Source organism: Sinocyclocheilus grahami, unplaced genomic scaffold (assembly GCF_001515645.1).
Source record: "Sinocyclocheilus grahami isolate Dianchi unplaced genomic scaffold, SAMN03320097.WGS_v1.1 scaffold290.1, whole genome shotgun sequence".
Taxonomy (NCBI): domain Eukaryota; kingdom Metazoa; phylum Chordata; class Actinopteri; order Cypriniformes; family Cyprinidae; genus Sinocyclocheilus; species Sinocyclocheilus grahami.
This window is the reverse complement of record NW_015505469.1, coordinates 366080-388994: the sequence shown is the minus strand read 5'-3', so window position 1 is coordinate 388994 and position 22915 is coordinate 366080. Positions and strand designations below refer to the sequence as shown.

The 22915-nt window shown below is 37.1% G+C and overlaps 2 protein-coding genes across 3 annotated transcripts in view; both read left to right on the top strand.

Annotated features, from left to right (window-relative positions):
• atp5mc3a (ATP synthase membrane subunit c locus 3a) overlaps window positions 1-5266 on the top strand; it is a 5705-nt gene extending 439 nt beyond the window's left edge. The window contains exons 3-5 of the mRNA XM_016292661.1: window positions 2021-2095; window positions 3850-4013; window positions 4713-5266. Coding sequence (XP_016148147.1) covers window positions 2021-2095; window positions 3850-4013; window positions 4713-4827 — 354 coding nt within the window. The 3' untranslated portion in view covers window positions 4828-5266. The remainder of the gene's footprint in view (window positions 1-2020; window positions 2096-3849; window positions 4014-4712) is intronic.
• A 224-nt stretch (window positions 5267-5490) lies between these two features.
• atf2 (activating transcription factor 2) overlaps window positions 5491-22915 on the top strand; it is an 18544-nt gene continuing 1119 nt past the window's right edge. Inside the window, exons 1-10 of one of the 2 annotated variants that reach the window (XM_016292659.1) lie at window positions 5491-5668; window positions 6441-6510; window positions 6669-6765; window positions 6851-6969; window positions 7830-7955; window positions 9203-9381; window positions 10513-10627; window positions 14228-14314; window positions 19397-19564; window positions 20515-20712. In XM_016292659.1, the coding sequence (XP_016148145.1) occupies window positions 6463-6510; window positions 6669-6765; window positions 6851-6969; window positions 7830-7955; window positions 9203-9381; window positions 10513-10627; window positions 14228-14314; window positions 19397-19564; window positions 20515-20712 (1137 nt within the window). In that variant the 5' untranslated portion in view covers window positions 5491-5668; window positions 6441-6462. The other variant, XM_016292660.1, reaches the window with a different exon arrangement.

Here is a 22915-nt window from a genome sequence, read left to right as displayed (position 1 = left end):
TGTGTGTGTGTGTGTGTGTGTGTGTGTGTGTGTGTGTGTGTCTGTCTGTCTGTCTGTCTGTCTGTCTCTGTGTGTGTGTGTCTGTCTGTCTCTGTGTGTGTGTCTGTGTCTGTCTCTCTGTGTTACTCAGGGTTAATCACATTAGATCTGGGTGGAGGGAGCGTAAGCTTTAAAATTTATTACTGTGTGTGTGTCTGTCTGTCTGTGTCTGTGTGTGTCTCTGTCTGTCTGTGTGTGTGTCTGTCTGTCTGTCTCTGTGTGTGTGTCTGTGTCTGTCTCTCTCTCTGTCTGTCTGTCTGTGTTACTCAGGGTTAATCACATTAGATCTGGGTGGAGGGAGCGTAAGCTTTAAAATTTATTACTGTGTGTGTGTCTGTCTGTCTGTGTCTGTGTGTGTCTCTGTCTGTCTGTGTGTGTGTCTGTCTGTCTGTCTCTGTGTGTGTGTCTGTGTCTGTCTCTCTCTCTGTCTGTCTGTCTGTGTTACTCAGGGTTAATCACATTAGATCTGGGTGGAGGGAGCGTAAGCTTTCAAATTGATTACTGTGTGTGTGTGTGTCTGTCTGTCTGTGTCTGTGTGTGTGTGTGTGTCTGTCTCTGTGTGTGTGTGTCTGTGTGTCTGTGTCTGTCTCTCTGTCTGCTGTCTGTCTGTGTCTGTGTGTGTCTCTGTCTGTCTGTGTGTGTGTGTGTCTGTCTGTCTGTCTGTCTGTCTGTGTGTGTGTGAGAGAGAGCGAGAGAGAGAGAGAGAAAGCGGCCTGCGGGCTTAACCTGACCTCAGTAATTCATTCATTTCGAGACGCGTTGATGCAAAATGTCACGCACTGTTATTAGGCCCTTTCGCACTGCTTTAGTTCCAGAACTAAATGTACGGTACTAAAGTACTGGGACGATTTTGCGCGAACTATTTCCCGGTACCATTTAAAGGGTTGCATTCGCACAGACAGTGTGTACTAGGAAGTGACGTAAGCCGGTCGACAGCGTCGTCATTTGTGCGCGGCGTTCAACAACAGAAACAAAGAAGAACAACATTAACAACAGGAGGATGGAGGATGCTGTGATCGGAGCTGTGTGTTTGTTGTGTCTCGCGGGTTTCACAATAATAGACATGGAAAGGAAAGTCGACGTATACGTACAACGATTGAAAGAACGGAAAGGAGGACTAAGAATCTCCAACGACAACTGGCAGTGCTACATTTGTTCTGGTTAGACCCTGCTCCGGAGTAGGAGCTAATTTGGTTCTCGAAAAAGGCAGTCCGGTACTAAAATCGCTCCCAGTTCCGGTCGTGCGAACATGCCGAAAAGTGTAGTGTAGTTCCATAATTAGTTCTGGTACTATGAAAAGGTTCCTGCGGTGCGAAAGGCCCTATAGTTTACCTTTTGACCTTTTGCTTCAGTTTCAAAGTTTTGAGCTCGCAAAACGCTTAACAGGTTAAGACCAAACGCTGGGCTGGTTAATAACACGTTAATCTTGTCAGCCTCCTGTGTTAGTGGATGGTTGTGCCACCCAGTCTGGTATTTCTTGTTGTATATGCATTGAATAAGATGTGCATAAAACTACATCTTGTCCTGTTGTATCTCTGCCACCTCAAATAGATTCATTTTAGTTATTAGGTAACTTTGAGTAACTTATTTCAGGGGCAGCCCTCTGGAGTTGTCTTTATCAAGAGCACAGGGGAGCTTAGCAGCCCATTGTAATAGACAGGTTGTTGGTATTGGCCTTGTTGGTTAACACTTAACACAATTATGGTGATGAGTTTTAGTTGATCTGTCCTATATGAAGACCACTTAATACCCCTAATATATATGTGTCTTCATAATGCAGTGTTGTACATTTGTCCTGTAGCGAACCTTGAGCCGTAACTTATGTACATGCTTCAGAAACGGGCTTTTTCCAGAATACATGGCTTCCAGAATACGGTTAACTACTGTTCACCACTGTTTGAATTCACAAAATTGTTTAGGTTATTCTTCTGTAATGCATTAACACAGTGTATTTGTGTGTGTGTGTGTGTGTGTGTTTTAGGTGCGTGTGGGATCCAGGTCCCTGTACAGGTCAGTTTCTGCTGCTGTGCTTTCCAGACCAGAGGTCAAATCAGAGGTGATTGTCAAACCTGCCTTTTGATTTTCAATATCTCTCTCTTCATTTACAGTAGCTCTTAACGGTCATGCTTTGTAGACGATGTACAAGGCATCAGCGTAAGAATAACACAAAAGATAAAGTGTAACTTGATCTACTTCTTTGAAATAGAGCTCTTCTGATCCACTGCAAGCATGCTACTTGGATGGTTCGCGCAAAAATGAAAACTGTCATAATTTTTCCACCCTCATGTTCTAGAGGTCGACCGATGTATCGGTTTCGCCGATTAATCGGCACAGATAGTTGATTGCTGGAACTATCGGTTATCGACAAAAATCCATTTTCCGACTTGCGTCCATCGCTGGAGCGGCTGAGAAGGGTCTGCTGTCACTACACAGTGCGAGAGCGCCCTCTAGTGGTTGAAATCACTGACAGCACGTGCTATTTGTTTAGACCCGTGATGCTGCACGCTGAACAGAGCGGGAAACTTCAGATGCAGATTTAAATGCAGCCGACAGAAAATCCTGCCGCACCACAGAGCGCCATTCACATAGTTTTCCATTAAATTACATTTTAGTTGTTGTTGTTAATCGCTGTTAATGTACATAATTAATTGTATAGCATTAAGATTAATTAAAGCTGTGTAAGTATTGTTCCTTGTTAGAGGGTGTTAATTTCAACATTTACTATTATTACTACTAGTATGATTCAGTACTGTTTTTTTTAAATAAAGCACTATTTTAGTTTTTGTTCAGTATCAATTTTAAAACTATCGGTTAATTAATCGGTATCGGCCAGTGTGGTCCAACCTAGCTATCGGTATCGGCAAAATCCACTGTCGGTCGACCTCTATTCTAAATAATTTGGTTAAGCCTAAATTAAATCTGTTCATCATATAAAGCGATTGTATCTCTTTATATGACTTGGATTAAAAAGCTCTATTCATAGCTTTTTAGGTCTGAGCAACAATTAATCGCATCCAAAATAGAAGACATACACATAGAGCAGGGATCCTCAAATCTGGCCCACGAGATTTACTTTCCTGCAGAGTTTAGCTCTAACCCTAATCAAACACACATGAGCATGCTAATCAACGTCTTCAGGATCATTAGAAAATCACAGGTAGCTGAGTTTGATCAGGGTTGGAGCTAAACTCTGCAGCGCATTGGCCCTCCAGGGCAAGATTTGAGGAACCCTGACATGGAGTATATATTTTGAAAATGTTTATGTAAATTGAATTTAAAATTTATATTATATAAATATATTTAATATATAAACATTACATAAATATACACATGCATGTGTGTGTGTCTTTATATATATACATAATAAAAATACACCGTACACACATATTTACAAAAACCTTTATTTTGAATGCAATTGATCGTTGCCTAGCACTAATATTTATTAATTTCACAACACCTTTACGAGCTCTTTCGATAATATTCTTAGTTTTGGTTACCTGAACTCTCAATGGAAGGACAGAAACCTCCCAGGTCTTATTAATGTGTTTCAAACATTAACAAAATAGTGTAATGACATGATGACACTTTTCATTTTTGTGTGACTGTCACTTTAAGGCATTTGAAATAATTGTAATAACTTCTCTGCTCCTTGTGAACTTGGTATTCAGCCCCGGTCAGAAAAGTGATTTCTTGTCATTGAAGTAGACAACATGTTTGAGCTCTCTGGCTATTGCTGTTATGGGACAGTAAGAGGCAGGCCGAATACTCGGGTCGTGTAGAGGTCAAGTAATTCCTGTCTTCCTCTTGCAGGTCCTGCCTCAGTCGGCCCTCAGGAGCTTCCAGACCAGTGCTGTGAGCCGTGACATTGACACCGCTGCCAAATTCATCGGAGCGGGAGCTGCCACCGTGGGAGTGGCTGGATCCGGTGCTGGAATCGGAACAGTGTTCGGGAGCCTTATCATCGGATATGCCAGGTAAGAGACATTGAAATTTTAGATTGTATTAATTTCACTTTATAATATATAATTTCATGATGTTACATTATTATACACTACATTTAGGGGTAGTACGTTTTTCAACAAGGCTGCATTTATTTGATCAAAAATACAGTAAAAGCAGTAATACTTTGAAACATTATTATAATTTAAGATATTTTCTATTTGAATATATTTAAAAAAAAAATAGCATCTTCCTGTGATCAAAGCTGTATTTTCAGCATCATTACTCCAGTCTTCAGTGTCGCACGATCTTCAGAAATCATTTTAATATGCTGATTTGCTGCTCAAGAAACATTTCTCATTATCAATGCTGAAAATATGAATAGTAATATAATGCTGCTTAATATTTTTGTGGAAACTGATTTTCCAGGATTCTTTTATGAATAGAAAGTTCAAAAGAACAGCATTTATTTGAAACAGAAGTTTTCTGTTGGAGTATGAAATAATGTGCTGTTACGTTCAATCAAATTAATAATAATAATACAAAAAAAAAACACATTTATTTATTTATCCCAAAAAAGTACTATCCCCCGAATTTGAGCTGTATTGTTTCCAACAAAGTAAACATGCATTTCAAAGTAATTGAAGTATTAAGGATCTTCCGTTGTCCAGATGTTTGCAAATGTCTCTCCATGTTAGCAAGATTTAGTAAGATGGTTGTGTGTTATTTTGCAGGAACCCATCTCTAAAGCAGCAGCTCTTCTCGTACGCCATCCTGGGCTTTGCTCTGTCTGAAGCCATGGGGCTCTTCTGTTTGATGGTTGCTTTCTTGATCCTGTTCGCCATGTGAAAATCTGCTAGTTACGTGAACGCATTTAGTACAGTTGTAACTACATATTTTTGCTGTTGCTACCCAAACGGCTGCTGCCGGTCTCTGCGAGAGAAAATGTATGAATATAAAGTCCACTAAATCATGTAACAATTCAAGATTGTTCAACTATTTAAACCCTCGATCCTGTTCATGCCCACTGAATGAGAAAAGCAGCCGCTCCATCGGTGCTGCTGGCATATCAAGCTGAAACTCGCCATGGAAATAAAGAACCTGATAGCACTTTCTGTACATCAGAATAGGGATGTTGTGAGTGTCTGTAGACTGTAAGCGCCCATTCAGATGTTTTCAGGGGTTAAACTGCTGGTCAATAGTATGACTGTAAATTTATAGCAGTTGGTTGAAACCTCAATTGCTTTTGTAAATTGCATTAAATAAATTTAGATCACAGTTAACCGTATTTTTGTGTTGTCTGTATTTATTTTTATTCACATAATATTACTTGCACCGTTTTCATGGTATACCAACACGTAGTAAAATACGCTAAACCTGTGAAGATAGCTACAGTGACAAATATTTAGCTTGTGCACAAATATTTTGCATTACATTAAAAAGTAATGTGTTAAATCTGATATAAAAACGAGTTGTCAAACCCAGAGCTCATCACTCGCGAGATTTGAAGTGCGAAGGGCTCAGCAGAGCATTTATTCATCGCGAGATTAGAGTTTAAAGGGCTTGGTTCTGGGTTGAGCGGAGTACCTAATTCTCGCGAGAACCTCGGCACTGAAGAGTTTAGCGGAGTTTCCAACTCTCGCGAGAGGTGGTATAAGTGGGCTTTGGCTCTTCAGGGTTCAGCCTGCGGGTGAGTAAGCGCGTCAGCGCACAGTAATTATAAACAAACGCGCCTATTTACACACGCTTTCGGGTGACTAGCAGAATCGTCTGAATATGTAACGCCCTAAAATGCATTTGTATGACACATTCAAAGCTTGTCGGTGTTTCTTTGTTATTAATATGGCGACGCATGCTAACAGCTAGCTGAGGTCCCATTGAAATAAATGAGAGATGAGGCTAAGCATTGATTAGCCTGCTGAGACTGATGTAAACAACCTGTCTAGTGATGATACAGTCCTGGTGTCGCTGGAAATACACAGGTTTGTGGTTAAAGACACAAGCGCTTTGAGTCTGGCTCTGTGGAAAATAGAGATACAGTGTTGTTTAGAGGCATTTAAAGCAGGAAGTGACAATAGGTTGTGCTGTTATCAATGAGCATCAGCCTGATCATTACAGCATCATTACTGAGTGGTTTAATAAACACACAGAGGCCAATGCTAAGCGTTTAAATGTATATTATACAGATAGTGATGCATAATCCCTGTTATTCTGCTTTTAAGATGATAAAATCCGAATTTGTGTCCTGGCAAACCTGCTTTGACAGCTTGGTCTGACACAACATCGTCCATTAAGCTCTTAGTAACAGTAGCAGAGAATAATACTTACTATTGCACATTATTATGGATAGTGAATAATGCTGATTGATATATAAACCACGTGCTTTTGTTCTTAGGTGTGGCTTTAAATTATGTTGTTGATGAATGACTAATTGCAAGTTTGACTTTTTTCCGTGTTATCAGGTGGCAGACTGAAGCTGTGAATATGAGTGATGGTAAACCGTTTCTCTGCACTGCTCCTGGCTGCGGACAGGCACGTGATCACTGTTACACACTTAAAGCACTAACAGATATTTAAATATACACTCCAATTAAGTTACATGCTTTTTTGTTGTTGTTGTTGTCCATTTTCGGTTTCATAATGCTATGTGTGGTTCATGCATCTCCATAATGACTGTCTGTCTGCAACAGCGATTCACAAATGAAGACCACCTGGCGGTGCATAAACACAAGCATGAGATGACCCTGAGATTTGGTCCAGCACGCAATGACAGTGTCATCATCGCTGGTGAGTCTGAGAAGTCAGCGGTTCGCAATAAAAGCAGATGAACATGAACTATTATTATTCATGGCTTTATGGGCTACTGTTGCAGACCAGACACCGACACCGACCCGCTTCCTGAAGAACTGCGAGGAGGTCGGGCTGTTTAACGAGCTCACCAGCCCGTTCGAGCATGACTTTAAAAAGGCCACAGAGGATGACATTAAAAAGGTAAAGATGTCAATTTATAATTTTGCATTTTGCGAATAAACTGTCATTCAAAGATTTGGGGGTTGATCAGATTGTTTTATGTCTTTGGAAGGAGTCTTTTTATGCTCACCAAAGCAAAAAGAGTAATATAGTGAAATATTATTACAATTTAAAAGAACTGTTTTCTATTTGATTTGGTTTAAAAGTGTAATTTATTCCTGTGATCAAAGCTGAGTTTTCAGCATCATTACTCCAGTCTTCAGTGTCACATGATCCTCCAGAAATCATTCTGATATGAAACATGATTATTATTATCAATGTTGAAAACAATTGTGCCGCTTAATATTTTTGTGGATATACTGTTATATGTTTTTCAGGATTATTTGATGATTAGAAAGTTCTAAAGAACAGCATTTATTTGAAATATAACTCTTTTGTAACATTATAAATGTTACTAATAAAAGTAATAATTCTTTAAAAAACTCACCCCAAACTTTTGAATGGGATTAAAGGTGAAAGTGGGGTTTATAGGCATTGTAACACAAATGTATAGAACAAAAAAAAAACATTAATATTTTTAGTAAGTTCCTGGTCCTATTTTGCATGAAATTGTAAATTCAACAAACAAAGATTATTGCTAGAAAATGCAATGTCAATCTTTCTGCTTCAAAATTTCAGATTTAATTCAAAGTGCTCCTTGCTGTTTTATTTGTGGGATATACTAGAAATGCAATTTTCTGCACCAAATATCAGCATAACCATCAAAATCTAAAATTTAACATAACATTTTAAAATACTTTTCAATCCCAGTGAATAAAAGCATTGCTTGTTTTGTGATATATGCGCATAATCAAACATGGATCTACATGTTGTTATTGCAGTTGCCTCTGGACTTGTCTCCTCTTGCGACTCCTGTTGTTCGAAACAAAATAGAGGAGCACACACCCATCGAGTCCCACCGAGACAGCCCCCTTCCCCACCCTGAGTCGACCACCACTGACGACAAGGTGAGATTCAGGACTCTGCTTTACAGAGCGCTGCAGTAATAGATAGGACTTTTTTAGGTCCTCTATGTGTGGTAGTTACTTGAAGAATATTTCATGCAAAGGAGCTTGTAGTAGAGCAAAGTCCACCTCAAGGATCCTAGGCTCATATTGTGCACAACTGTGTTGTCAGTAATTCGGAGTTTGTGGGTCTTCCCTACCTATAGCCTATGTTTTAGCAGACCAGGTTTGTGTGACTGCCTTCTCCCCTCATTCCACAAGTGAAAGGTGTTTGCTGCTTAATGTAGCTCGTCCCAGAGCTACTGGCTTTTAGATGAAAATAAATTTCTTCATAGAGAATTATTTTCCTCCTTCCCGTAGCTCTATGAAGAAATCTCTTTGTTGGCCAGAGTGTGTGAGAAAGATGATACGTCCTTCCTAAGTCAGCAAATAGGACTTTTAAGACTTTAAGATTGAAGCTGTAACAGTTTTAATAAATAAACATTCACTTTGAGCTCTCTGTGATCTCCAGAAGCATGATTTTTTTACTCATTGTCTCTAATGTGAACTCTCAAAATGTTGAAAATATACATATTTCTTAATTACAGTAGTTACCCTACTGTTCAAAAGTTTGGGGTCAGTGAGTTTTTCTTTTTTTTTTTTTATAAAAAAAATAAATTGATACATAAACTGTAACTTTTGATCAATAAATTGATCAAATCGTATTATAAATAAACAGTGTTCTTTTGAACTTTCTATTTATCAAAGAATCCTGAAAAATAAGCATCACAGTTTCCAGTTTTTAACATTGATGACAATAATCAGAAATGTTTCTTGAGCAGCATCATATACGAATGATTTCTGGAGGATCGTGTGACACTGAAGACTGGAGTAATGATGCTGAAAATACAGCTTTGAAATCACAGCAATAAATGACATTTTAAAATATTAAAGTAGAACGTTATTTCAAATTGTAATAATATTTATCAAATAAATGCAGCCTTGGAAAGCATAAGAGACTTAACTTTAAAAGCATTAAAAAAAACCTACACCCAAACTTTTGATTGCAGTGAAGTAATTTTTTGAGACTGATTTCTTTGATGCCCTCTGTCATCCATCAACTGTAGATCACTACAAATTGCAGTCTTTTAATTCGCAGATGAATAATGTATGTGCTCCCTGTGATGTAAAAGCTACAAACACAGTAATGGAGATCAGTGTAGTTTTGTGTGAGCGCTTGATGCAGCTTGGCTCTCGTGTGGTGTTTTCAGGAGGTTTCTTTGCAGCCGACCTCTCTGCCTCCATCCACTATAGTCCGTCCTGCCTCCCTCCAAGTCCCCAATGTACTACTGGCCAGCAATGAGGCTTGTGTTGTTATTCAGCGAGCTCTCCCATCGCCAACATCTAGCTCTGTTATAACCCAGGTCCCATCCTCTAGTAGACCGATAGTGTAAGTAACTTCTAAACGTTACTTATTCTGCTCCTCTCTTAGTTTGCCATAATTTTTTCCTTTCACGCCTCATTCGGTGTTTGGTTTTCGTCACTCATTTACTTGGAGAATTTATGATTTTGTTTCAGTTGCTTGTGATCCATGTGCCTTTACTTTTACATCATAGAACTGACAAGTGCTCGGCCATCAGACAGGTTTTGTTTGAGCCTTTTGTTTTGTTTCACACACCAGTTGAAGAGCTGTTGTTGTTTATGTTCTTATCACTTAAAGCCAACATGAACACAAAATGATTGACGCTGTTTGCTTTTAATACACTTTTTATTTTTGGCATGATTTATCACAAAAAAAGTTTGTATTATGTAATTAAAATGTAATAATTGCTCTGCCCTAAACTCTATTTTTTAAAATCTTGCCAATAGTTTTTATGGAATTTACAGTAGTGTATAATACATATATATTAGTGCTGTCAAATGATTAATTGCATCCAAAATAAAAGTTTTTGTTTACATACTATATGTGTGTGTACTGTTTATTTATTATGCTTATATAAACACACACACATGCAGTATATATTTTGAAAATATTTACATGTATATACATTTATATTATATATAAACATTTAATATATAAACACAGCCTATTTTTCTAAAATATATACATTCATGTGTTTGTATTTATATAAGCATAATAAATATACACAGTACACACTTATATATTATGTAAACAAAAACTTTTATTTTGGATGCGATTAATCGTTTAACAGCACATATATATATATATATATATTTATATATAAGTTACAGTAGCAAATAACTGTAGATATTAAAAATAAGCATTGTGAATGTGATTGACTCTTAGTCACCTCTGACTCAGTTCTGATAAGATTCATTTATTATTTACCATTTAATATATTTTTTGATGGAAAAAATTATTTCCCGTCCTGTTTCTCCTCATTAAAGTAAAGTACTGTGCAATTGCTGTTTCATGTTGACTTTAAAGCATGTCTAGCTTGTTTTTGTAGCTTATTTATGTTACGAGCCTTTGCATATAAATTCTGTACTTCAATTATGTTAATGTAACATTTGTTATGAATTTTGTTTCTGTTTGCCCCATCTCTCTGTCTGTCTTCAGTCCGGTGTCCGGCACGTTTCCGGTTCTGCTGCAGCTGCCTAACGGTCAGACGATGCCAGTCGCCATTCCAGCCACCATCGCCAGCTCCAGCGTGCACATACCCACTGCCATTCCTGTGAGTGTCCCACACGCACTCCTCTCTCTCTAGTGTGTAGAGAAAGCTCCTGGGCAATGAGTTAACATCATTAAAGGGACAGTTCACCCAAAAATTTAAATTGTCATTAATTACTCACCCTCATGTCGTTTCACCCGTAAGACCTCCGTTCATCTTCGGAACACAAATTAAGATATTGTTGATGAATTCCAAGAGCTTTCTAACCCTGCAAATTCAGCAACACAACTACCACGTTCAAGGCCCAGAAAGGTAGTAAGGACATTGTTAAAATAGTCCATGTGACATCAGTGGTTCAACCGTAATGCTATGAAGCTACGAGAATACTTTTTGTGTGCAAAGAAACGTCAAAGCGCCTGCAAAAAGTATTATTATTTTAAGTTATGAAACTTGCCGGAAGTATTAAGCATACAAAGACCTCTTCTGTATCAAAAGATCAAGGGAAATTTGGTTTCTCACATCATGAACCCTTTAATGACAGCATATTCATTTTTTAAATCGGTGAACATGTTCGTTTTTTAAGAGATCATTACATGGTAAATATGGTTTTCCTTGCTTTTTTTTAATAAATGTCTGGTACTGGCTATGTAGATACAACCTGTGAAAACTCTGAAACAAAAATGGGTAATTTAGAAATTGATATGGTGTCGGAGGCATAGCCTTGTGAGCGGCCTCAACATATGCTGCAATAACGCTTTGGGCAAATAAAATTTGAGTCCTGACTCAAGATCCTTTCCCAGTCCCGCTGCTCTCTCTCCTCTCCCATAGTTTCCATGTCTCTCCGTAACTGTGCTTATTTTAAAACAAGGGCCAAAAAGTTTGACATGGTTTTGACTTAACAAAATAGGTCATTAAAAAAGTTTCATAGGCATTACAACTATGAGCTCATTAACATAACCACCAACCCCTGATAACAAGATGTGTGCTGTTAAGATCAGACTGACATGACCAGGGATTGTTAAAAACACACACCATAAAGCTTGACACATTGAGAGTTCAGAGAATTACAGTGTTTAGTACAGTAAACTCTGTAATATCTTTTTCCATGATATGACTTGTTTAATTCTAAGAGTCCGAGAGAGGGTGGAAAATACTAGACATTAAAAACTGTTTTCTGAAACCTTGACAACAGTATAATTGAACTTGTCTGTGAAGGACATTTGGCATAGAATTTCTAACCAAAGGTATATTAGAAAGCAGCCTAATATTGGAAAATCCTTTCGAAATGCACCTGTGATGCCTTAAAATGCTGGCTATAATTAGGCAGCTCACTTTTTTTTCACGTCCAAAATGCCTATAGAGGGCAGATTTGTTTTTTGGCTAATTAGACATTTTAAGGTCATCTCCTTTGTGTTCCATTTCTGCAGAAATATGACGTAGTAGATGGGTTTGTCCTGACCACTGTTTGCCAGAGATGTGATCCACAGCCATTTATGGTCATACACTCTCTCACACACACACACACACACATCCAAAGTACAGTTAACACTGTGGCTTGACTAGAACAACACTGAATGTTCAGATTCAGATGTTTTCCTTTCTTTAAAAGCCCTCCCCTACAAATCAAGTGGTCACAGGAGTCACATTTGCGACGCATGTTACTACATGTGTAAAAAGCGATCTGTCCCCTAACCAGATGTAAACAGGTTCCCCAAATCCAACATGAGTGTGCTGGGAAGTGATCAAAGCACTCTTAAACACGGCTCCAGTGCATTGAATGTGTTTAAGTGTGTGTTGGTGGATGAAGGACACTGTGCCGCTTTCATTACGTCAGCCTGTGAGGTGTGCGGTAATGTATGCAGACACACATTATCACTCATACAAACGTGTTTGGGGCAGTTCAGACCCTGTGTGTGTGTGTGTGTGTGTGTGTGTGTGTGTGTGTGTGTGTGTGTGTGCTTGATGATCTGTATGGAACACTGAGCAGCATATGATTATGTCCCGTAGGCTTTCAGCAGGAGGAAAGAAGAGAGATGGGGAAAAAAGAAACTAAGAAATATATTCCCTAATACCTACTGCAGTGTTTTATATAGGATTTAGGTTACACTTTATTTTAAGAAGTCCTTATTACAGTGTAATTATACATGAAAGGGGTCATATGATGCGATTTCAAGTTTTCCTTTTTCTTGGGAGTGTTACAAGCTGTTCGTGAATAGATAAGATCCCTAAAGTTGCAAAGACTAAAGTCTCAAACCCAAAGAGATATTCTTTATAAAACTTCAGACTTGTCCACGCTCTCCTAAAACGGATCGTTCTAACACGCCCCCACATATCTACATCACGATGTGGGAAGATTTGCATAATGCCGCCCAAATGTTCACGCAAAGAAAGAAGGCGTAACTTTTATTCTCGCTGTAGTATTGTTGTTGTTGCCGCCGCCTCCATGTCGTGAAGGCGCTGTGTTTCGTTGTGAAAGTGAAACTACTTTGTTTGGTCTTCCAAAAGAGGACACAACTAGAAATCAGTGGTTAAGTTGTATTTACAACACTGTTCCAGAACAGTCAACCCAAATATTCAGATGTGTGCAGAGCATTTTATGGAGGATGTTTCCTGATCCTGGGAGAGTAGACTACAATGCCGGCTGTTCTGACTCAAAGACTGTAAGTACGTTTTAATATTTAAAGAATTTGCCACTGATGATTCAAACGCGAGTTTTGAGCAGTGTAGAGTAGCACTTGTTGTTTGTCATTTCTCCGATCACAAATGCAGACATGGTTTTATATTTACGCGGCGCGATGCAACGCGACACGTAAAAAGACAGTATAAGTCATTATAATCCATAATTACGTCCCCACTGGATGCAACAAATGTCTCGTTTATAATGGGTTTTCATGTTTTTGAATCATCGCTCCGGCCTGACAGAGCATCATCACAGTATGGTGAGGGGCGTAACATTTCTGTCACACGCTTGAGGTATTCGGCCAATCACAACGCACTGGATAGCTGGCCAATCACAGCACACCTCGCTTTTCAGACCGATGAGCTTTGTAAAAATCTACGTGTTTCAGAAAGGCGGGGCATAGAGGAGAAACAATAATGTACAGTATGTGGAAAATAATGTGTTTTTTTAACCTTAAACCACATAAACACATTTCATTACACCAAATACACAAAATAATGTTCTTTTTTAGCAACGTCATATGACCCCTTTAAGTACTATTAAGTAACTACATGTACTTACTATTTGGTTAGGGTAAGGATTAGGGCTTGGCTTTGGGTTAGTTACATGTAATTATGCATAATTTATTGTTATTATAATAGTAAGTACATGTATTGTGTAACAAGGACACCTTAAAATAATGTGTTACCGGATTTTGTTTTTGGCAGGAGGCCCTTTTTATTACTATTTTTTAACGGAAATATAAAAATACTGTGGTGTTATTATCTGATACATTATTGTACATGGTACATTTTTGCTTTCTTGTTTTCATTGCTCATAGTAGCCGCTTAGCTACAGATATGGGCTGAGCCCTTTCTGTGTGTTTGTGGGATAATGAGGGGCATGTTTGTGTCTTATTTAGTTATTGCTTCATTTATTTTTCTCCTTTAGTGTGTTGGAGACAATGTATTGATGTTTTCTGTGATGTCTGTGTGTGTTTTCAGCTTGTCAGACCAGTCACCTTAGTGCCTAGTGTCCCTGGAATCCCTGGCCCCTCCTCTCCACGGCCTGTCCAATCAGAAGCCAAGATGGTAATTTCTGCCCCGCTCATTTACATATGCATCCACATGCACCTCATTTGCAAGCATGTTTTAGTGTAAGCAGATTTTCCTTCATCCCAGAGGGACTAAGGATGTACAGTCCACAACACTGAGCTTTGTGTAGTTCCTGTACAAGAGCACAAGAGGGCATCTGACTGGACTGTTGAAGTAGTGGATGCTGACATGAACTTTGAAATCTAGAGATCAGCTATTTCCATGTTTGTAGAGAAATTTGAACATGCAGTACTGTCCAAAAGTGTGGAGAAATTATGATTTCTTTGTTTTTCAAAGAAGTTTTATTCTCACAGAGGCCGCATTTATTTGATAAAAATGCAGTAATAATAGTTGCATTGTTAAATATTTTTACAATGTAAAAACAACTGGTTTGTAATTAAATTTATATTAAAATGTAATTTATTCCTGTGATGTAAAATATAAAAAAAATTGTAATATTCTGAAATATTATTACAATTTAAAATAACTGTTTTCTATTCAAATATATGTTAAAATGTAATTTATTCCTTTGATCAAAGCTGTATTTTCAGCATCATTACTCCAGTCTTCAGTGTCACACGATCTTCAGAAATCAGTCTAATATGATGATCTGCTGCTCAAGAAAGATTAATTTTTTTTTTCTGCTTAATATTTTTTGTGACGTTTTGGGTAAGTAAAATTAAGAAAGAAAGAAAGAAATGAATGCTTCTGTTTAGCAAAGCTGCATTAAATTGATCAAAAGTGACAGTAAAGGCATTTCTAATGTTATACAAGATGTCCATTTTAAATAAATGCTGTTCTTTTGAATTTTCTATTCATTAAAAAAATCTTAAAACAATTGTATAATTTCACAAAAATAAAGAACTATTATTATTAACTGAGCATATCAGCTTTTTAGAACGATTATTAGAAGAAACTCTGAAGAGCTTTCTTTCAAAAACATTGAAAATATTCATTATTCCAAACTTTTGACCAGCAGTCTATGTAAATGTTCATTATTGTTTTAATTGTATGCCATCTGCATCTCTCAAGCTCAACCATTTAACCCTGTCCCTAATGTTATTGTAAAAAAAAGTTATCAAACAAATGTTTTTTTTTTCTTTAATATATGGGAACTATATATTTATTAGTTATCACTGGCCAAAATTTGGGCTTAAATTGTTATAATTCATGAACGCTTTGAGACCTAAGACCCAAGACAGTCTGCAGAAGTAAAAACATTTCAAAATATTAAAGTATCAAAAAGTTATATAAGTTTAAATTTACTGTAAAGAAAATGCACTGTACCATTTTATTTTATTTTATATCAAATAAATATTTTTAAATCCAAAATTGCTATAACATTAAAGCCTTATGTCCAAATAAGTTATGTTCCAAATTTGAAGTTGATATAAAAAAAAATATGAGGTTCCTTTGAGATTTTATTTAGAGCGTTATACCACAAACAGCCACCGGGTGTTTTTTCTGTCACACATGTCTACATTTCTCTGTCAGTATGACTTCTATCACAAAATAACTTACGGATATGGAATCTTGAGACTCAGACCTTTCCAAGATTATAAAAATATTTAACATGAGCTCTTGAAATGACCTGATTTTACTAACTCTTTTGCTAAGAAATTCGACTTATTTTTTAAGCTATTTATTTATATGCATATGGCCAAATAAGTACTTGCTTGCATCCAAACGAATGCACATCTACCCCATGACCAAACATTCATAACATGCACCACATCAGCATACTCTCATATGCACATAAAACATATTCATACACATACACCTTCCAGATAACCTCCATCTACAGGAAGCACACGCACAAAACCTCAACTCATCAGAAAACATCTAATGAGCCCTCGTCAAGCAAACACCCGCTCATCTCTCTCTCTCTCTCCTGCCACACAGACACGGCACTTTACAAGGACTGATGATGCTGCAAAGACCACAATAATGATAATTAACTTGCTGAATTTAGAAGATTATGCTGTTAATTAGTTACAAAATAAAGAGAAGTAATAAAGGAGCAGATGGTTGAATAAAGCCCTCGAGATGGAGGGCTACTGCTCTGATGGGGCTCCGATGGCAGATATGAAATATGGATCTGACTGGCCCCGCACACATCGTTCACAGTCCCTCTGTTTCTCTCTCTCTCTCTTTCTCTTTCAGTCGTTTGCTCAGCCCTTGCGTGACTCGTTCCACGTGAATAATTTCCTTCTAGTCGTGTAGAAACGTGGAGTTCGGGAAGGGTGTTGCTCTATAAACTAATTTGCTAGATAGATTGGTCTGCCGAGGATGGCTGTTAAAATAATGCTCTTTTCTTGTTTTTTCATGAAAATTAATGCGTCCTCCGTGCCTGTGGCCATGGTTACACACCTCACCTGCTGTGGGGGGCATTTGTTAACTCACGCGCTCGGCTGCTTTCGGGCCACATCATGGTTTCCTACAAAGGGTTTTTAAAAAAACCAAGTCAGCTTAGAAGAATTATCTATGGAGAAATAAAACTTCTCGGCATCTGTCGTTCTGAAGACTGGAGTTCTGTTTGTGTTTGTTTCACATTAACTGAAATAAAATGTTAAAATACATATTTAGTGTATAAGAGGGTTGCCAAGGTAGCATTTCTAAATAAACTAAATTTAGTTTAACTTGTTGTACTAATATAACTAAAACTGAAATAAAAATGAATGAAATCTGTATAGACCTAAAAAATGACAAAAAAAAACAGTTAGTAAAACCTCAAATTAAAATGAAACCTAAAACCTATTAAATCCTCAAATTAAAACAAAAACTGAAAATATAACTAATATAAAAACGTATTCAAAAATAATAATAAAAACAATAATGGCAGTCTCAGTAATGCTAAGATAACACTGCACAAACTGTATGAGGATTAGACATTTAAATGTATTGATTTATCTTACTGCTGTCAAACAATTAATCGCATCCCAAATAAAAGTTTTTGTACTGTGTATGTTTATTATGTATATATAAATACACACACATGCATGTATATATGTAAGAAAAATATGTTATGTTTATGTATTTAATATAAATATATACATGTAAATATTTTCAAAACATATACTGTGTATTTATATATACATAATAAATATACACAGTACACACACACATATTATGTCAACTTTTATTTTGGATGCGATTAATCGCGATTAATCATTTGCCAGCACTAATTTATCTACATTATTGCTCAAATGTTCACAGAAGTCCCTGTGTGGTTTTTGACATGCTTTTGTAAATATGTTTTGGTTAAAAAAAATGGTAAAAATTCAATTATTTTATATTTATTTAAAAATATTTGTTTAGTTTTATTTTCTTATGCCGAGGATGGCTGTTAAAATAATGCTCTTTTCTTGTTTTTTCATGAAAATTAATGCGTCCTCCGTGCCTGTGGCCATGGTTACACACCTCACCTGCTGTGGGGGGCATTTGTTAACTCACGCGCTCGGCTGCTTTCGGGCCACATCATGGTTTCCTACAAAGGGTTTTTAAAAAAACCAAGTCAGCTTAGAAGAATTATCTATGGAGAAATAAAACTTCTCGGCATCTGTCGTTCTGAAGACTGGAGTTCTGTTTGTGTTTGTTTCACATTAACTGAAATAAAATGTTAAAATACATATTTAGTGTGACTTTATGTATACATATGTATAAGAGGGTTGCCAAGGTAGCATTTCTAAATAAACTAAATTTAGTTTAACTTGTTGTACTAATTTAACTAAAACTGAAATAAAAATGAATGAAATCTGTATAGACCTAAAAAATGACAAAAAAAACAGTTAGTGAAACCTCAAATTAAAATGAAACCTAAAACCTATTAAATCCTCAAATTAAAACAAAAACTGAAAACATAACTAATAGAAAAACGTATTCAAAAATAATAATAAAAACAATAATGGCAGTCTCAGTAATGCTAAGATAACACTGCACAAACTGTATGAGGATTAGACATTTAAATGTATTGATTTATCTTACTGCTGTCAAACAATTAATCGCATCCAAAATAAAAGTTTTTGTACTGTGTATATTTATTATGTATATATAAATACACACACATGCATGTATATATGTAAGAAAAATATGTTATGTTTATGTATTTAATATAAATATATATATGTAAATATTTTCAAAACATATACTGTGTATTTATATATACATAATAAATATACACAGTACACACACACATATTATGTCAACTTTTATTTTGGATGCGATTAATCGCGATTAATCATTTGCCAGCACTAATTTATCTACATTATTGCTCAAATGTTCACAGAAGTCCCTGTGTGGTTTTTGACATGCTTTTGTAAATATGTTTTGGTTAAAAAAAATGGTAAAAATTCAATTATTTTATATTTATTTAAAAATATTTGTTTAGTTTTATTTTCTTATTTCACATGGCAGAGCATTGAAGTTGATTAGTCGGTGCAACCCCTACTCCATAGTGAAGAGAAAAGCTCTTGGCGCTGAGGTCTCTATGCTGCACACGCTACAGTACGCCAGAGAAAGGCAGATTTCCCTGACAAGAGAAAATCACAGGCATCTCCAGGGAATAGGGAATTAGCTACGACAGCTCTTACTCTTGTGGAAGAGCTCTGAGGGAAGCATCTGTTTAAAGCTGTGATGAATATGTTGTTTTAATCCTTGCCTCTGGTTTTCCGCAGAAGTTAATTATTCTAATCTTCAGTTCTCGCCTCTCTCTAATGTAGTTTAGCCTCCTGATCCCAGAGAGAGAGAGAGAGATAGCACCATGTTTTCCTCATTTCGCTGCTGGAACTATAGACAGACATGCTGAAGAGAGCGAGGTTTCATGTTAAACGCTATGCAAATAGGCAGATTTCAGTCTGTTGCACATTGCGGCATTGCAGCTCATTGTGGCCAGAACCTCCCACTTAATCAGGAAGGGCCCTCCGACTGACATTTAACATGGCCAATCACAGTTTGGTGTTTTGAATGTGACATTTAGGGCAGGTAGATGTGAAATTCAACAGAAAGCAAGCAGATAAAACTAGGTATATTCTTCTTGCAAAGAAGTTAGTAATAGATGTTGACCTGACCTCTGACCCGCAGAAGCTGAAGGCGGCCCTCAGTCAGCAGATCCCTCAGGTAACCAACGGCGATGCAGGTGACATCCAGAGCAGCTCGACCAGTGAGACTCCGCCCCCGGCCCCGCCTCCAGCTGAGGAGCCACGCCCACAGTCTCTACAGCAGCCGGCTACATCCACTACAGAAACGCCTGTATGTGTTATTAAATGTCTCTTGCAAATAATCCTGAAAGTAATTAGGTATCATGTAACTAACACAGAACAGCAGGTTAACGATTGATGTTAATTCTTATGAATTTTTATCATTTTAACATTTCAAATTTAACAGTAGGTAGTGGATTATGAGCTAGTATGAATTAACAATGAAGAGTAGTACACTTCCGTTCAAACTTTTGGGTTTGGAGAGTTTATGAAAGTTTTTTGTGTTCACCAAGAGTGCATTTATTTGATCTAAAATGCAATAAAAAAACAGTGATATATTTTGAAATATTATAACATTTAATTATATTTTAATATATTTAAAAATGTAATTTATTTCTGTGATCATTACTCTAGTTTTCAGTGTCACATGATCCTTCAGAAATAATTATAATATGCTGTTTTGCTGCTCAATAATTTTTTTTTTTTTATTAATGCTGAAAACAGTTGCTCTACTCTATATTTATGCGAAAACCATTATTTCTTTATTTAACAGAAATGTATTTGAAATATAATTTTTTGTAACGTGTATAATTCCTGTCACCTTTGATCAGTTTAATGCATCCTTGCTGATTAAATAGTTTTTCTTCTTTTAATTTTGAAAACTTACCTTACTTACCTTTTAAATGGTAGTTTAGATGTATAAAGTAGCATTAATGTAGACTAACAAATGCCTTAAGAAATTGTTGTTCATTGTAATATCATGATAGCTAATGCAGGTTTACGAATTCAACCTTATGGTAAAGTGTTACCAAGAATTGCATAAAAACATACAAATTTAAAAAGCAAATTATTAATATTTTTAAAACCGCTAATCAAGCGCAACACACATTTCCGTGGTGCATTTAAGTCTAGTACATTTCTGTCTTCATCAAGCTTTGGCAGGTGCAGCCCTTGATTGAATTCTTCTAAAAGGTCTTCGTGTTTGATTGTGGGCCTGTGCAGGTGTCTCCGGCCCAGCTCACCTCCAGCAAAGGTGGGCGGCGGCGGAGAACCACCAGCGAGGACCCAGACGAGAAGAGGCAGAAGTTTCTGGAAAGGAACAGAGCGGCTGCGTCTCGCTGCAGGCAGAAGAGGAAAGTCTGGGTGCAGAATCTGGAGAAGAAAGCGGAAGACTTGAGCAGCATGAACGGACAGCTACAGGTACACACACACACATCTTCGAGTGTATTTCCGTGTGCATTGGAGAGCCAGACAAAGATGGTGATGAAGTCATTAATGTAAATTAAGAAGTGTGTTTGCATGACAGCCACGGCGTGATTGTTGGAGTCTCCTGCATCGATATGGCCCTGTCAATAAAGACGTTTCCTCCAGATGTCATCGGCACACAAGCGTGTCGCCTGTTCTGTCGGAGCGTTTGTGAGCTGCCCTGGAACTCTCCCAGGGAAAGCCGTCTCTTTCTCAACCCCCGTTTTGTAGCAGGCAATTAGGATCCGCCACTGACAAGTTCGAAACAGTTCACGTAACCGTTGTCTCTGCTGATAACGGAGAGTGCGGCTCGGCGCCGGCACGTTCCAGACAATTTAATGAGATGTGCCACTGTTTATTTGCGCGCTGTCTTTTTTTATTTGTCCGTTTAAACAAAGCGCAGTGGTTTGGCGACGGGGTGGGGGAAGGGCGATTAATTTGTGGGTTATATGAAGGAATAAACTAACATGAAACAGATGGAGAAGCGAAGAAGGGTGTAGAACAGAAAGCTTGGGACTCTGAAAACGAGCGTGACAGTATGTTTCATCGGAGAGAAGCTGTTTAATACGAGCGCATTTATCAGCGCTGATGGGCCGGTGTAATTGTCCCTCTCTGCCCCGTTGGCCCAGCTGATCGGAGCGTAGAGCTCTAATGATACTCAATTACGTTAACATCATCCTTAACTGGCTTTTTAACGAGGTGTCAGGGTTTGCCGACCAGCACACGGCAGCACTCGAGCCAAACATCCCCCCTGTGCTGTCTTTATGGATGCAGCCGATCTGTGAAGACATTAAACACTTTAATGGCCTGATCTTACTGCCTCGCCATCTCTCTGAAAACAGCACAAGGGACAGTTGAGATTCATCCGATTTTAGACATTTCGTTTGATGTTTTATTTTTTGTTGTTGAGAGGCAGAATGGGAGAACTGTACCTGAAGCCATATGTCAGTTTAGAAGTTCACCACTTGGGCTAGACAATAATTCAATATCAGTATGTATCGCGATATCATTTTTTTCAATAACGGTGATATGATTTTTAAACACATTTCCGATATTTCGATATACATTACCAGTGTTGCCCATACATTGATTTATTTGTGGCGTTTGACTTTGTTGAATAAACATGAGCACTGCACGTTTCAAAATCATGTTGTTTTATATGAATGTATCTCTGAAGGCAAAGGACTGTCTTCAGAAAAGTTGCGATGGCATTTTAATTTGATCTGATAAAGTAGCGTTCATGAGCGGAGCTGCTTTGATTACAGCCGTTACCGGAGAAACCGCTGTTTCTGCCGCTCTCAAAGCGCCTCCTGCTGGCAGACAATCAGTTTGCATTTTCAATAAGACCGTCTCCAGCAACATTTCCAGTTTTTGTTGATGTTCAATTTTTTTGTTTTCTGCAGCGACTCGGAGCACTTTTAATCCCCTTTTTTCTGGCTGAAGCACTTCGGAATAGATTATAGAAATTAATACTTTTATTTAGCAAGGATGCTTAAAATTGATCAAAAGTGATAATAAAGGCATTTATAATGTTACAAAATATTCCTATTTCAGATAAATAGTGTTCATATCGATATCGGAATTATATCGTAGCGACCGAAATTAAGAAATATATCGTGATATAAATTTTGGCCATATCGTCCAGCCTTATTCACATTGACTTATGACTTATTGACTTATAACATGACTGTATACATTTGAATTATAAATACCTTGTTGCTAAATTCCAGCATGTTAAATGGTTCTGCTTTTCTTCGTTTGTCTGATATCTAGACGTAGACCAATATTTTGGTTAATTTTAGAATATATTACAGGTTAATTAATGGTATTTTTCAGAATTAGTCTTTTTGGACAATTAAGAGACGTCTGTACCAGTGTACTTTTTTAATGTTTTTTTCTCAGATATTTTAGAGTAAACAATTGTTTCAAGTAAGTCTTAACTATGTACACTACTTTTTTTTTCATGTCTTTAAAATAAGTATTTTATGTTCACCAACATTTGCATTTATTTGATAAGAAACGCAGTAAAAACAGCAAACTTGTGAAATATTACTACAGTTTAAAATCTATTTTATATTTTAATTCATTTTAAAATGTAATTTATTTCTGTGAGGGTAAAGCTGAATTTTCAGCATCATTACTCCAGTCTTCAGTGTCA